General features: G+C 33.9%; 1 protein-coding gene across 1 annotated transcript; it reads left to right on the top strand.

Annotated features, from left to right (window-relative positions):
* Positions 1–1,420: 1,420 nt before the first annotated feature.
* LOC132733849 (monocarboxylate transporter 4-like) lies at positions 1,421–15,134 on the top strand. The gene is made up of 5 exons (XM_060720569.1): positions 1,421–1,532; positions 8,279–8,422; positions 12,366–12,647; positions 14,430–14,555; positions 14,974–15,134. Exons 1-5 carry the CDS (start codon positions 1,421–1,423, stop codon positions 15,132–15,134), a joined length of 825 nt encoding a protein of 274 aa, XP_060576552.1.
* Positions 15,135–17,686: the final 2,552 nt, after the last annotated feature.

The raw sequence follows: 17,686 nt of genomic DNA, 5'->3' as shown, positions 1-17,686 counted from the left end.
AGCGTTGATAACTCGACTATGAGTTTCTATCAAATGTCATTCATTTTTTTAGTAGACCAAACTTACTTCATAAAAAGTATTAATTACTTTTATAGAAAATTTCAATAGCAGTGTGAAATTTAAATGTGTGTCAGTAAGGCTAAATGCCGTTAAGGCGATTATTTGTACGGGTATCAAGCAGTTCAATTGAAATAACATTTCAATGTGACCTTTGATATCTGTTATTTCTTACGTAAATCACCCATTTTATGCATAGCATGTGAGGGATGGTCAGTAACAAACTTAACCGCCACCTTTAAAAGATCTACTACTTTCACGATTCATTTATATTCTTTATTTAATAAATGGGTGTCTTCAAAAAATAGAAAAACCAGATTAAAAATAGTATAATTCGTAACGAATGCTTTATCTTAACGTACAGATATTCTTGACTTATAAGTGTCTACTGATCGTAATATACATAATAATTATAGTATATCCCACACTACCGTAAAAGTTAAAATAACAAACCTATGCTTAATTTATATAATTTAATTATACCTCTACCGGTTTCACAATATCACCAGGAGGATAGTACAAATATTAATATGGAAACGACGTCAACAAGGGACCCCGCTCTTAGTGACTTCAATATATATAATCAAAGCACAGAAGGCGCTGAATTTGTTCGAGTCTCAGAATGTCAGAAGGTGAAGGTTGTGAGATTATAAACCAGTTTGTTTGTATAGTGTCACCAATGCTGTTTCCAGTGTTATAACTACAAGACTAATGGCAACACTAATATTCAATTCAATGTTTATTTGGCTTAAACAAAACAAAAAATGCCTGAACTGGGATTTGAACTTCAGATCTCTCGCTTCCAAAGCGAGCGTATACGGTCAGATATAAGATAATAGCCTGAAGAATAACATATTATTTTAAATTAGAGTTTGTAACCCATATTAATTTCGATATATTTTGTTCACGGTAAACCTGTTGTTTAACACTGAAGTAAATAATCATGGAGCTTAATATAAGCATGTATATCTATAAGAATAACACAATATAAGAAATTTTCGACCAACCGGGAACTATTTTTTCTTTAGGAAAATTAATGCGCCTGTCAATTGACAATCTTTACGCAGTGATCCCCACTGAATCCCAATACATTCTGAACTTTTTATTATACAAAAAAACGAGTAAGTTTCTCTTCCCGACGATGATTTCTAGTTTACGAATTTTGATAATCAGCCCTCATGCCAATGAAGCACTTAAAAACTTATGATAAAATTCAGTTATATGTAAACCATAGATATTCCAGTTTTTTGTCTGTCGCGTCTTACCAAAATCGCCATAATTATTGCATTAAATGATGAAACGGCATTGTTTTAATGTTTTAATAGTTGTAGGGAGTCATCTTGCTCATGTTGTCTCTATAGGTATGGCTATTTCATTTGGTATTTTATACAGTGAAATTAAAACAGAATTAAAAACATCGCATGCGGAAACTGCCTGGATTTTCTCACTTTTTAACGGTCTACTTGGACTTACTGGTAATTTTCTTTTTATTTCATTAACTACATGTATGATATATTTTTAGATCTATACAGAACCCGTATAATGGACATTTTTTAACATTATATGCTTCCAAAATGCTAAGTACCTAAGCGATTGATATGTTTGTTTATAAATCAGCAATAGCTGCAGAAGAACATCGTCTCTAGGCTTCATAACCGTCTATTTTGTTTTGTTTTGCGTGTTTTTATTTTCTTAACGCCACACAATCTTTGATTCACAGAAAAAAACAAAAAAAAAACAAACGAGAAACAGCTTTTTCTAAAAGTTCCAACGTTTCTAACGGTTAAATTTCTATTTATCAAGGAGTCTGCCGTTTATTTTCTAACTCACATATCAATCGTTTTTTTCTTACACTATGTTAGGTATATAATATAGTTACAGAAAAAAAGTATTTTATGGAATGGTACCAAATAATGACAGATTCGTTGATGTTTCTAAATTCTAACTTAACACCTTTTTCCTGCTGATATGCTGATTTCTGTAAAAGTCGGTGGTACAAGATATAAAAGGTAGCCGTACACGAAAAGGCTTATTTAAAACGTATTGCCATGTTGTGCGTTCTTAAGTTTCTTTTTGACTAAAACGTTTTGTCAAATGACGCGTGCACTAATGAAAAACTATATACAGTAAAGTTAAAACTTTTAACGTTTGTTTTTCTTAAATATCTCAAATCAACAATCACGCATTCCATCGAGATAGAAAGTCTTAAAACCATTACAGAAAAAATCTAATAGTTCAAAATCGTAACTTGTAGATTCTATTCACTATTTTAAGCAGTGAACTACTTTCAGATGTTTTTCTTTCTATTTTTGGCATTATCAGATTGATATACTTAATATCAAACCAGTACGTATAATATTATGTAGTATTAGGTAAATATAAACATCATTTAATTCACTAAATGATATATCGATCTGACAAATGATAACGCGATACGTTGCTATGTAGTATTTGAGTACTGTGATGTAGATGAAAGTAGTATTTTCTCGCGTATGCGCAATCTGCGTTGGGCATAACCATTCATAGAAATGTAATAGAAATTCATAGACACTACTGAGGTCATTGTTTGTTTGGATTTTTACGGCACGTCAACACATAACTGGCCATATCGTGCCGAATGCTATAATAGGCTTAAAATGTTATGTAATGTTTTGTAAATGACAATAAAAATGAGTCAATTAGATCCTAGAGTACAAGTTTATCTCTTTCAAATAATCAATGATGTTTTTTGATGGAATTGTATTAAAGAGTTCTTTGAGTGAGTTTACATGATAAAATCTATTACGGGCCTGTGAAAAATCATGACATTCAAGAAGAAAATGTTTGACAGTAAAATTTTCATTACAAGCTACACAGAAAGGGGCATTGTCATTCGTGAGGAGATAAGAGTGGGTAATTTTAGTGTGTCCAATTCGGCATCGAAGAAGAACTATTTGATCATACTGGATTTTTGCTATGAGATGAAATTCTAGTTGCATATTGAAGTGATAGCTTTTTTCGACGTAGATGAAGTGACTGTTCCCCAACTTTCGCAGATAGACTTTCTACAGGTGAGGTGCGAAAAGCACATAAAGCTAATCGTAAACCCTGGTGATGTATGGTATCTAGCATTTGAAGATATGATTTTCTTGCAGACCCATATACTACAGAACCATAATTTAATTTTGATATGATAAGACTTCTGTATAATTTCAGTAATGTGGAAGAATTTGATCCCCAATTTGTACTTGTAATTTCAGGTAAAAAGTAGAAAATATATAAAATAGCTTCTAACAAAAACACAAAAGATGGATTTATATTGAATTCTGCTTAAGCCGGTGCTAAGGGCGTGGACAGTAACCTTCACTTTCCAGTACCGTCCATAAACAGGCTCAATCAAACCGAGCCTGCAACATTTTTAATTTTGTTGTGTTGCACTTTCTTTATGGATTCTTTATTTCTCTATTTTATTGTCATATCCGTGTTATTTGTGCCGTGTGGCGACTGTAAAAAGTCTCCCCGTACATTTAATCAATGATGTTATATTTCCGATCCTTGAAGATCGTTCAGCACGACATTATTGTTGTATATATACATATGTCATGTGGTTCTTTTTTTTTTGGCCATTTTCAACTTGGTTGGTTCCAGTATTCCTACTTGAATACTTTATAATCACCCTTAGGATATGTTGGCTGCTTTTTTTAATTTGTCTTTTGACGTCTAATATGATTGTGATATACAGGCTTCATAACCTCAGATCCCCTTTCAAAATTCCATTTTGTTTAGTTCCGCTCATTGTTTTCTCGTTAAGGGCACAAGCATTCTTTTACTTGGGGATCATACACCGTTTTTCATGGAATGGCATTACTGTGTCACATTGATAACCGCCGTATGAACATTCTTAATTCAAAATTTCACCATTTTCGTGTTAATTTTGAATTGTGCTTAATCCGGTGCTAGCGGGCGTGGACGGTAACTTGCACTTTCCAGTACCGTCCATGAACAGGCTCAATCAAACCGAGCCTGTCACATTTTCAATTTTGTTGTTTTGGGCTTCATGAGGGATTCTGTAGTTCTCTATTTTATAGCTTTGTGATCAAGACAGTCATAAAAAGGCATGGACAAGATGATTGTTTTAGAATTCCCTCTAACGATTACAGGCTGACATTGAGATAACCGTACACATAAGTTAAAATATATATATAAGCAAATAAAGAGGTCAACTTAATTGTTGTTGAAATAGTTCATATAAAAACTTAAGTAATATTTTAGAACTTATGAATTTAAGGTAAGCCCTGTCATACTAGACTGCGCGGTCACTGCGTTTACAAGGCGTTGTTAAAATCAACCAAGCGCCACGAGATCGCAATAAAATGTGATAAATTTATAAAATGGAGACTTAAACCCCTGTCACAATAGTGCGGCGTTTTCGCGGCGTCCAAAGAAAATTCAGATTGCCGAGGTGATCGCAGAAAGATCGCAAGCATCACCGCAGCATTGAGTGGTATCGCATAGAACGCCAAATGATGGCATTTTGAGCATGCTCAAAACAAACGCCGTCACCCGTCGTTCTGATAAGAGCGCAGTGAGGTCGCAAGAAGGGCGCCGTAGCAACTCTGTAGCATATCCTTCAACGCAACAGGAGCGCCATGAAAGCGCAAAAATGATCACCAAATAAACGCCGTAGTTAGCCACGGCGCTTGTACGGAGATTGTGTAGCGTCTATACCGCGCTTATTATACGTGTGCACGGCGCTTTTACGGAGCTTTCGATTTCAGAGCGCCGTGAAATCTCTGTGGAAGCGAAAAAAAACCCAACAGAAGCCCGGTCTTTACGCAGACAATCGACAATTAAAGCGCCATAAGAACGCATAACAACGCCGTGGAAACTCTGTAGTAACGCCATGATCGCAGTGAGGACGCCATGGAGACGCCATGAAGTCTCCATGTCATCAAAAATATCAGATTTTTCTTGCGATCTCAAGGCTTTTGTTAAAGTTAACAGCGCCTTGCAAGCAGTCTATTGAGACAGGGCCTTAAACGTGACCCTGTGCATTTTGTACACGTCTTATATGAATAAACTATATATTTATCTAAATGGCGTCTTCACATAATCATGGCGATTCTGCGTAGCTTCCACGGCGTTTAATTTCGCGATTGTCTGCGTTCGGACTGCGCTTCTACTGCGTTCTTTGCGCTTCTCCTGCGCTTTTACGGCACTCACACGGCGTTCTTTTGGCGCTCACACTGTGCTAAAATCGTTAAGTTCCTTAAAAGCGCCGTTCACACGCAGTATAAGCGCAGTAGAGATGCCGCACAATCTCTGTACAAGCGCCATGGATAACCGCCGCGTCAATTCGGCGTTTCTATTGCAATTGCACGGCGCTCCTGTTCCGCTGTAGGAGATACTACTGAGTTGCTACGGCACCCTCACTGCGATTCCACTGTGCTCTTATCAGAACGCCGAGCGACGGCGTTTGTTTTGAGGATGCTCAAAATTGGCGCCATCGGTAGGTGTTCTATGCGATGTGACTATGATACTGTGGCGATACTACGTCTATGTTTGCGATCTTACTGCGCTGACCTCGGCGTTTTAAACTTTCCTTGGACGCCGTCAGAAAGCCGCCCAAGTGTGTGTTTTAGTTGATATTATTTCACATTACATGTCCCACTCCTTTCACCCTTATGTCCGCTCAAGGTTTTTTGAGTGTGTCGGGGGCCGCGTCCTGTGAACGTTGCCTTTGCCTTGTTGATCTTTATTCGTTTTTTTTTTATTATCATTTTAAACTAGAAATGTGTCGTCACGCCACGGATGCCCCCGCATGCAGCCAAAATTTCAGATGTTAAAATATTTAGTTCCAAATTTGTTTGCACAAACTATTTTTTTTTCATTTTAAATTCAAAGCCCTTAAATTATTCAATGTTAACACAAACCATTTTTATACAAAGTTCAAGGCACTGAAACTATTCAGTAGTGTTAACCTTTTGTAAATTGCATATTGCATATTTGTAGCCACAATAATGGCTACATACATTTCAACTGAAGTATGATTGCTGAAACTGAAAATTCAAATTTTTTCCACCATTCAAGAGAGATAACTTTGTCCAAAATCATTGAACCAAGACCAAATTCAATTTTAAATTGCTTATTCCTGATAAGTATCTATGTCAAATTTGAGTTAAATGTGTACAACCATTGGGAGATAATGAACGGAAACTAAAAATTTCTGATTTCTTTCAAAGTTCAAGAGGGGTAACTCTGTCAGCTATCATCAAACCATGACCAAAGTCGAAATAATTGACCAGTGCATTCTTATGACATATCCATATCTTAATTTTGAGTTGAATATGTACAACTGTTGGGGAGAAAATGAATGGGAACTGAAAATTCCCTTTTTTCAAAGTTAAAGGGGCATAACTCTGCAAAAATCATCAAACCATGACAAAATTCGAACTTAACCTGCCCATTTCTTTGACGTATCCATATGTCAAATTTGAGTTGAATGTGTGATACTCTAGAGGAGATAATGAACGGAAAATGAAAATTTCATTTTATTTTCAAAGTGCATGGGATATAACTGCCAAAAATCATTGAACCATGACGATTGACCACATTCAAACCTGACCTGCGCATTCCTTTGACGTATCCATATGTCAAAATTGAGTTGATTGTGTGATACCGTTGGGGAGAAAATGAACGGAACTGAAAATTTCTTTTTAAGTGAAAGGGGCATAACTCTACCAAAAATCATCGAACCTTGACCAAGTTCGAACTTGACCTGCGCATTCCTTTGACTATCCATATGTCAAGTTGGAGTTGAATGTGTAATACCGTTGGGGAAATTATGAACGGAAACGAAAATTTCATAATATTTTCAAAGTGAAAAGGGCATAACTCTGCCAAAAATCATCGAACCATGACCAAATTCGAAATTGATCTGCGCATTCCTTTGACGTATCCATATGTCAAGTTGGGGTTGAATGTGTAATACCGTTGGGGAGATAATGAAGGGAAACTGAAAATTTCATATTATTTTCAAAGTGAAAGGGGCATAACTCTGCCTAAAATCATCGAACCTTAAGCAAATTCAAGCTTGACCTGTATTTTCTTATGACATATCCATATGTCAAATTTGAGTTGAATGTGTTCAACCGTTACTAAGAACGTAAACTGATGATGACGAAATGACAGAAGGACGGAACAGGGTAACACTATATGCCCCAGCTATTATATGTCGGGGGCATGAAAAGTCATGATAATGATGCGTTTTAGTTTTAAGTTTACCCGAATTTATTCTTTATCCGATATGACTATGATGCTAAACAGAAAATTGTTATGTCACTTACATATATTTTAATAATGTTTCAAAATTTTTAAAAGTTAAGATGGCTAGTGAAATAACAAATATTTTATCCGGTTGTTTTGAACACATGTAAATGCATGTCACACTATTTGGCACTAACATTTATGAGATTAGTATAGGGAAAAGTTACCTAAATAACGATTTTCATACTTTTATGTGACTAACTACAAGTATGTCATGGTACTGAAACGACCCGGCTGAATGATATTGTAAAGTAGCTGGGAAAAGCAAAAGAAAAGAAACAACCGGCCACGTGTCAATCTGTTTGACACTTACTGCCTTGCCCAATCCACTTTCAAAAGAACTGTATGATACCAAATGAATGAGTGTAGTTAAATACTAAATTTATCCACGTCAAATTTACGTCAAGGTGTTATTACACTAGTGTAATATCGTTTTTATTTGTTTGGGTCGTCAGACCAAACAAATAATGGTAGCAGAATTTCAGACCCTAATGTTCTTATTTGCAAATACCGAAAGTAATCAAACTCCGCGAAGCGGTTACTTACGCTGAAATGTTAAGGGGAGATCACTGCGTTAATTTTGTCATACGACAGGCGCATAAATTTCGTAACGAAAAAATAGTTCCAGATTGCTCGAAACTTTCTAATATTGTGTTTTTCTGATATACATGCTTATATTCATATCCATGGTTAATTACTGTTTTCTGGGTGACATAACTTGAAATTACGTCTATTTAAGCCTGAAGTATGATAAATTGTAGCCATCATTTTTGCCCCACGCAGAATGCGCATGCGCGAATTGTAACATCCATAAATATGGAAGATCGTATTGTAAAAAGGTATATAGTTTGGCAAACATTATTTGTTTTTGTTTCTTTGTAAATGGGTTATCAAAGTTACTTGATTTAAATTACAGGTTTGCCATTAGGATTTTTACTACACAAGATAAATGAAAGATGGCTGACGGCTATTGGAACCCTTTTCCTCATCGCTGGAATGATATCAAGCAGTTTTGCTTCCAAGATCAGCACGCTATATGTTACATATGGTGTCATAAGTGGTTTGTTTAATTGCTTATAGTACCATGATAGACATATTACAATTATTTATTTGCGATTAACTGTACATGTTTGAGTGAGCCAATTCTAAATTGCATTATTTTTTCCGGTAACACAAAGTAAAAGACAATTATATTTTTAACCTTTTTAAATATTTCATTGTAATGGGTAAAGTGTAGAGAGAAAACTCATTCTAATATGTAACACACACATATAATTTATCTTGGGGGGAAAATACTATTTTTGTAAAAAAAAGTTCGAATACGCGGTTTCTCTTAACGAAACAAATACTGATTATTTCCTTGAAAACATTTAATGTCTGTCTTACTCACTAGAATGGACGGACTTTTCACTTTATGCTATTGAAAACAATAAAATGTTAAAAGATTAAGTAAGAAAATACTACATGAACCATTCTTTTGTCCAACATAATGACATAAAGTCTAGTGGTAAAGGCACCGTGCATAACATTGTGTGACATCATTTTTCAAATGTCCGTGTATGATTTAATGAAAATATTTTAGTAAATGAAGTTTAATGAAAGGTTTTTTCTTCTTTGATTTGTTTTTATTTTGTTATTATGATGATTATTTTATTTTTTGTTTTTGAAATTTTCTTAAACAATTGTATTTTGCAATATGTTTGAGTTGGATGGATACTGCAAATGTGTGTCGATCTTTCTAATAAATTTACATACTTAAATATATTTCTGTAGGTAAAGGACCTTTAAGTGGCATAATAACTCCTAAATGATTAAGAAGAAACGCTGGTCGTCGTAATTTTTTGGCGTCATTTAAATACCCTTTACATTTATGGTACTATGCTTACTTTATAATTTTTCATATACTCCATTATTAAACGTAAGTTTTTTTTTATTTCATTTCATTGATATGAATTGTGTATGAGTCCCATTAATTCCATCATACAGGTTTAAATGTGTTCATCTGAATGTATGATTTTCATCAAATGGTGCAATTAAAAATGCTTTCTCTTTACGTAATAAAAATTCTATTTTTGAACCAATTTAAACCCAGCTACAAAAATGTACATTAAAGAGATTTGTCTTAATTAATATAAACGTACTTGAACCAATTTAAACCCAACTACCAACATAATATTAAGGAGATTTGTCTTAAATAATATAAACGTATATTAATATTAATAGACCTTTCTATCTTAAACGGATTTCGTAAATGGACTTCGTAATACGGAATAAATTTTGGGGATTTTCTCAAAACGTAAATAATAAAAATATCACTATGCTAAAACTGCAATACAGCGGGTTTTCTTACATACATATGCTAGTTATAGTATTTCTATAAACCATCAACACATTAAAGATGGAGACAATACATGTATAAACATAATTTATATAAAGATCAAATAAAAACAAACGAACAACAAACGAACAAAAAAAAACAACAACAAAAAAACACAATACAAGTTACTTCATTCATATACTCTATTGTAGTGTAAATTTTTCAACCAATGACAAAGAAGCGATTTTTTCAAGATATACTAGTAAGTGTTGGTACATAGTGTGAAAGCTGGACATCACTACTGTCACTGTTGACGCCAAGTTCATTTGTATAATGTGTAGTAACGTTTCAGTGGGAATTGCACGATATCTTGAGCGTTAGAGTTATACAAACGTCGCCATCTGAATGTGTTTTCATAGCGTGGAAGTGACAGTATCCAGAATAGAATTGTTCTTGTGGCTTATCAATAGGTCGAACTAATTTGTGTGATGTTCCATCTTTTGCACCAACTGCAGGATACAGTCTTTCCCAGCGGCCACTAACCTATGGTTGGTCAAGTGATGTTATTCGCAAATGTTATGTAAAATGTAGTATAAATGTGCGAATTTTTATATGTACATAAGCGGTGCACACATTGAACATTGTGGAAAGTGTTACAATTCAGGGATGGGTACATGTAACATCGTATCCATATCACAATCGATAAGATTATATTTACTGACCACTGTAATTGTAAGTTTTTAGATATACTATGCTCATCCTTAAGTAAATTATTTTTATCACATAAATTTATTGAAATCTTCATAATTCTTACTGAATATGTCTAATTTGAATAAAAGAATGAATAAACTATGTATGGAAAGCTGCGTTCCCTATTAAAGATCAAGTAAAATTGGTCTTTTCTTAAAAAAAACGCCAGTTTTTTTAATGACAATATATATTCATAGTGTGGCCACCTATAGTGTGTAGAGTTTAAAAGATAACATATATACTTTGTGTAAAGTCAAAACATGTTTTTTTATATTTACAAACAATTAACAATCAATATTTTCTAATATCAAATTTGAGCATAGTATATCTTTAAGTAATGTTGATATTAATGTTTCTGATCTTTTACCAGTTATATTTCATAGAAATTGTACACATTTTCTGAGAAAATTTGGAAAAAAAAGTTTCTTTCGGAATCATTTGAAAATAAACGGTTGCGAATATCTAGTACAGAGTCTAGAGGTGGCATCATTACGGCAACTAAACATAACCATGTACGGTTGATATATTCTGAAGCATCTGGCGGGGATTGAACTAAATCAGGAAGTGCTAAAAGTTAGCCTTCGCCTACCAGCGTTCATTCTAAAAATATAAATACAATGCAAACAGTATAGTGTTGCAGCGAAAAAAAACATAGTTGTTTAACATAACAAAAAAATTGACGACACACGTATAATAGACAGGTTTTCCAACTCAAAGGTATAACCGTAAGAAAATCGGCAACTTTTGAGGACCTAGGGTTTAATGTTAGTCGGTATAACATATGTACTATTATTGTATAATTCTAACGCTCGATAATTTCGCGCAATTTCACACTGAAGCGTTACTACATTTTATACATACTTTAGTAACAGTGATATGTATACAAATATACATACGACGAGTGCCGGGTGTAACAAATGTTGCAGCAAGTCAATGTAATCGACCGGCTCATCGCAGGAGTTGTGAATCAAATAAGAGAATATCACGCTCTCTACAGGAGATCCCCCCCCCCCCCACTTTGGCGTCAGCAGGGACAGCAGTAATGACATTTACCTTTAGTCTTGCTTTCACAACACTCAAAACTTAATGGCATGTTGGTATTAGCACTACAACAAAGAATACATGAATTAGGAAACTTGTATTCTTTTTATTTTGTCTTTATATAAATTATGATTATATTCTCTTCTTCTTTAATGTGTTGTTAGAAATATTATAAAAAGCATATACATGTACAATAACCGCTGTAATAAATGTTTAGCGTACTGATTATTTTATTTTCCTCGCATTATTGTTTTGAGAAAATCCCCAAATTATTCCGTATTACGAAGTCCGTTTACGAAGTCCGTTTCAGATAGAAAGGTCTAATATTATGCTATTTTTTGACTTGTATTATATTATATTATGTTTTTTGTTTTTTTTTTTCACTTGAAGTTTTCATTGCATTCATATTGTTTTCATAGCATTCATTTTTTAATTAAAATTTTCCTCGTTTATGTCATTTTTATATTTCGTTGGAGCGTGTATGTATTTTTATCAATCTCATTTAAATCATATCCTTACTGTCGCTCCACTACCCCACGCTCGTAGCGAAGAGTAACGGAGTGAAAAGAATGATCTGATTTTAATGAGATTGTATTTTTTATATAACTAGAGTAGTCTATGTCATTTTCGCATTTATTTTTATATATCAAATTTTTATCTTACTTGATCCGATTCTGTATCATCTTTTTTAAAGCGAAGACACAAAGAGTGCCTGTTTTAATAAATAAATAAATAATAAATAAATAAATAAATAAATAAATAAATAAATAAATAAATAAATAAATAAATAAATAAAAATGAAATAAGAATTTAGCAGAGTTGTAAACAAATAGATTGCTCTAAGTTGTTCATCACAAACCACAACTGTTATAAGAATTATTTTTCTTCTTTCCAGGCGTTGGCGCTGGTATAGTACATTATTGTGCCAATACCATAATTGTCCGACATTTTAGCTCAAAATGGTGTCCACTAGCAATAACTATAGCTAATTCTGGTTCAGCTGTAAGCTCTCTGGTATTTCCACCTGTATTGACAGCGAGTATCCAAAGTTATGGCTGGAAAACAACATTTCTGTTGCTTAGCGGTACATCAGCCGTTGGTTTGTTTAGTGCTGCATCTTATGTAGCACCGGACAAAGACATTGATACGAAAATGTCAAAAGAATCACACCATGATGGTAAGTTCATCGCATTTCTTCTAAATGTTTTTCATCATACATGTATAATGATTACACAATAGTAATTTTTATCAAGATTACAATTATATTGATTGATCAATATTTAAAAATGTAATTGATCAAATTATGATTACTCTTAAAATGTAATCGATAACATTCGATTATATTTGGTTGCATTCAAAGTATGCATAGGAGATAAAATCAAAATGTACACTCATTTGTTTAAACAATCGGGGTGTTGATAGATATAGTACACATGTAATCTTATTTTATCTAGTCAAGCTTGATATTTTAGTTTCATTCTATTATCAGTAACTTTGAAATTATTTTGTCGTTAAATCTACAACGCTAAGGGTAAATATTTTTTTTCTGCAATTCTAAACAGTCGCTCTACTTGAGCAAAATAGCATGCAGAGTTTGCCTTTCCGTTCGTCTTTGTTAAGTGTAGTTTCAAGCTCATTATTCAAGCAATTGTCATCTCGATACGAGCGGCACAAACATAACCATTGTTGCAATAAACAAATTTATATACACCAGCGACAGTTAGGATATGATTTTAATGAACTTGCATATACGCCATACATCTGCAGCATTCAAAAGCCTTTCTCTTGGGACTCAGTAGTATGTAGATTGTTGTCTATTATACGCATTAATATTATTGAATTGTCTATATTTTTTGAAACTACATTTAATATCCTCTCCTTTTAATTGGGAAAATGATATGTATCCGTAGACATGTGTTTGAGTTTCCGAATGATTTGCTACGCTTATATAAGATATTGTTTTATGTTCTTATTATGTAATCTAAACACAATATTTATGAAAAAAGGATATTTTTCTTAACGTATTAGACTATGAATAAGTACTTATGTGACAACAAATTTTGACAATCCGATCAGTAATAATAACTGTACAGTAATGTTTTCCAGAACAAAACTAGGCTCAAAATTATTGAGAGATTTGTCATGATGTGGCTTAACTGGTATTTCTTTATAATTAATTGATACAGCATGCGATTTTTTTCTGTTCATAGTTCCTTTACCTGATATATTTATATCAATCTAAACTATTGTAATTTTCTCAGCCTGACCATCTACATGTATTTGGTAAAAAGCTCAAAACTATCGGTTTGGACTTACTTTAGTTGAAATATCGAAATGTTCATGCTCATTGCCAATTATTTATGTCTCAATATAATAAACACTGTGTTTTATTATTTTGTCGTCATTTTATATAGAGTACAAAGATGATCCGAAAATGCACACAGAACAATTGAAAGTTAAGAAGATGGCAATAGAAGTTTTAAAAAACTGCAAATTCATGGTGTTCTTCATCTCAAGTTTCACTGCGTTCACGGTTATTTTTGTCCCTTCAACATTTCTACCTGACTTTATGCGACACGCTCAACGTACAAGGCAAGAAATATCCGTATGCGTCATGGTTATGGGACTTGGAAACTTGTTAGGTCGTCTAATTAGTGGAGCCATTGCAACTAGATTCAACCAGCATGTTCCTTGGATACATGGCCTAATGCTTTTAGGACTTGCCTTTTCGACTTTATCGCTTGCAATTTCGAAATCGCTTATATCACTGATTGTGTTGTCACTGCTGTTAGGACTGTTCTCAGGTAAATTATTTTATGACGGTTGTTTCGTTGTTTATTCATTCTTAGTTTACAGATATCCATATTCAATCTTGTATCTTTTAAAACGTCTGTTTAATGTTTCACATGTTTAGATTATACATGGATGTATTATTGTACATTGAACAATTCTGCTTCAGGTGGATTTTTTGGCCTTTATACAGCCGTAGTGGCACATTACTTGGATAGATCTCATATTCCAGTCGGATTGGGATTGACCATTGCAGCTAATGGGATATCTTCAACCACGGGAATGCCTCTAGCAGGTAAGGCTTGTTCATAACTTACTTTATGATTATCAGGCAGTCATATGAACATGTTATGCTTTGTTTGCTTTTAAACAAATTTTAGCTGAAGTCATATATTATTATTTTATTTCTTAATCGTCGTATATAACACCAAAGTCAATACAAAGATAATACCTGGTGTAAATTGTGTGTTATATTACATATAAAAGTAATTTTTGAATCGCTTAAATTGTTAAATCAAAGATAGATAAGAAATATTTACATGTGCATTGTCCTGCAGATAGAATTGGCTGAGCAAACTATTTATATGTAGATATACAATTTTAGTATGCATATTAAGGTGATATTGTGAAAGAAAACTGTTGTAACTTTCAACTTATTCTGTCATTTATGGTTTCTAGTATAACATTAATGTCAAATGACGTTTTGTTTTAAGGTTTCGTGTCAGATTTGTACGATGGAGACGATGGCGCGTTCGTTTTTGGTGCTTGCGTGATGTTTTTTGCTGCACTGATTCTGTCTGTCAACGTTATCAAGGAATTCTTCTTCAAAGATGATGTTTCCATAGAATACGAAATTGAAATTACACGCTTTTAGTTACCTGCCGTTAACGAGAAACGAAGTGAAAGGAACTTATTTTGATGTAGAAATATAAAATGTATTAGCTGTGTGATTACAATTTTACAGCGTCTTTATGGCATGAACTTAAAATTGAAATCCCGTGTATGACTGCTTTAACACGCTAAAGAACCAGGAGAAGCTTGTGGAATTGGGGCATCTTTCTGTATCTCTTAGAGGACTCGCCCATATGGGCCACTGGTGGCTCAAATACGCACAAATGTCTTAAATATAACATCATTTTATAAACACACTATCAATATTCATTTGCAATCTTTTATTGTGCTAAAATTGAGATATTAAATTGTTTTTTTTTTAAGTAAGGGTATTATCGTGTGCCAAAAGTCAGAAGGAATATTTTGTTTACATCAAATTTATCAAAACGACGTGCATTCAAATCTGGAATCGAGTTAGATCTTTCAAACAAACAATAAACTTCATATGAAAAATCTGTGACAATAGTCAGTGGCCAGGAATATTACTGGAAAACACATGTTAGCACTAACAGATTCAATTAGAGTATAACCTAAATAACATTAAATTCTGGAAAAAAAAACTGGAATGACTCATACATTACAAGAAAACAATCTATGACTACATGGCTCTTGATTTTATTTCTTTGTTGTGTCACCAGGTGTCAAGTGCTGTGAAGCAGCCGTTAAAAAGTTGCCCCGTACTTCACTTGAGTGTTGTTATATTTTCTGGATTGAGTCCAGTACTTGTACGTATTGAGAATTGAGGACCGGTTAAACCGGTGCTAGGGGGCGTGAGAGATGTTGCACTATTTCAATATACCTCATGTACAGACTCAATCAAACCGAGTCTGCAATTTTCATGAATTTTGATGTTTTTAATGCTTCTGAGGGATCACTTTTTTGCCATATATTTATACAGAACAACAGCAGGTGTCAAGTGCTGAGTGGCAGCCGTAAAAAAGTTGCCCTGTACTTCACTCCAGTGTTGTTGTATTTTCTAGTCCTTCGGGATTATTGAGTCCAGCACTTTTAAGTGTTGAGAATGAAGGACAGCTCAAACCGGTGCTAGGGGCGTGAGGGATGTTGCACTTTTTCATTATCCCTCATGTACAGACTCAATCAAACCGAGTCTGCAATTTTCATGAATTTTGCTGTTTTTAATGCCTCCAGATCCAAGCGATCACTATTTCTTTTTATCAGATATTTTTATTTTGAGCTTACCTTACGTATTGTATTCATAGTCCATTTTTCATCGCCTCTTTCTTAACATCTGGTAGTTTTGAGTAAAATTAACCATTTATGGCAAGTTTCTATAATAAAATTACCAAAAATGTGAGTCAAGGGCTAGAAAGGGGGCCATATGTGTCGGTCGATATTTCTTGTTTGTTTTCTTTATTCATTAATAAAAAATTATTTAGTATAAATGTAAGGTGAATACATGAACGTGTTGTATTTACTGTCTGTCCTAAAGAGAAGTCCAGAAATTGCCATGCAAAATATCCAAGTTGTAGCATTTACTGCTTCAGAAGAGGGGATTTTAAAGTTTTTAGTATATACATTTAAGAAAAACCAAATTAATACCCGCAAACCAGTTTTTATCCCAGGACTGAAATTTACACAAACTTAGAAGAGTATCATAAATGGATGCTAATACTAGATATCTACGTCCTGGGATTCGCGCCTCCGGAGAAATTGTAATTTTAAATTCTTTTTTTTTTCTTTAACTTTTGTGACCCAGATATTCAATGGACCAGAACTATCGAAGGAAAATTTCTACTGCCAAGTTGTATCAATTTTGTGTGATTTCAGGGGAGATGTGATGAATTACGAACGTTTGACGGACGAAGGACACCCATAGATGTCGATCCTAAAAGGAAAATGTGCGCAGGTGTGCTAGAAAGCACCAGTGTCCTACCATAATATTAAAAAACGTACCAAGTAGTAATAAAAGTACCTATGCATAACAAGCGGGGAAGTAAATTAATAAATTGACTTACTAAAGGGTGGAATAAATAAATGGTCGGTTCATTAGTATAATGCATTGGCTCATACTGTAACATTTCTACAAATAAATTGAATCAATATATCCTGACTAGGAGATAACAAAATAGATAAATACGGAATCCCTAAAGAAAGCCCAACACGGCAAAATTGAAAATGTCGCAGGCTCGGTTTGATTGAGCCTGTTCATGGACGGTACTGGAAAGTGCAAGTTACCGTCCACGCCCCCTAGCACCGGCTTAAGCAGAATTCAACATTTAAACATGAAATAGTAAAATTTTGAATTTAGAAACATCCGCAGATGTGTTCATACGGCGGTTATCATGGAACCTTCAATGTGACACTTCCGTGCCATTCCATGAAAAGCGGCGTATGGTCCCCAAGTAATAAAAAGCGTGTGCCATAAACGAGAAAACAATGGGCGGAACTAAATAAAATGGAATTTTGAAAGGGGATCAGAGGTTATGAAGCCTGCGTATCACAGATAAGACGTCAAAAGACAAATTTAAAAAGCAGGCAAGGTAACCATAAAAGCAGGCAACCATTAAGGTGACA

The sequence above is a fragment of the Ruditapes philippinarum genome, unplaced genomic scaffold (genome assembly GCF_026571515.1).
Source record: "Ruditapes philippinarum isolate M1 unplaced genomic scaffold, ASM2657151v2 ctg1319_1_1_1_1, whole genome shotgun sequence".
Classification (NCBI taxonomy): Eukaryota; Metazoa; Mollusca; class Bivalvia; order Venerida; family Veneridae; genus Ruditapes; species Ruditapes philippinarum.
This window is presented reverse-complemented; position numbering and strand designations above follow the sequence as displayed.

Excerpts from the sequence above, each read along its gene's own strand:
- LOC132733849 (XM_060720569.1), top strand. The coding sequence starts at position 1,421 with ATGGCTATTTCATTTGGTATTTTATACAGTGAAATTAAAACAGAATTA. Across the intron at positions 8,423-12,365 it reads TACATATGGTGTCATAAGTG|GCGTTGGCGCTGGTATAGTA; the intron begins GTTTGTTTAATT and ends TCTTCTTTCCAG. Across the intron at positions 12,648-14,429 it reads AAAAGAATCACACCATGATG|GTGGATTTTTTGGCCTTTAT; the intron begins GTAAGTTCATCG and ends ATTCTGCTTCAG.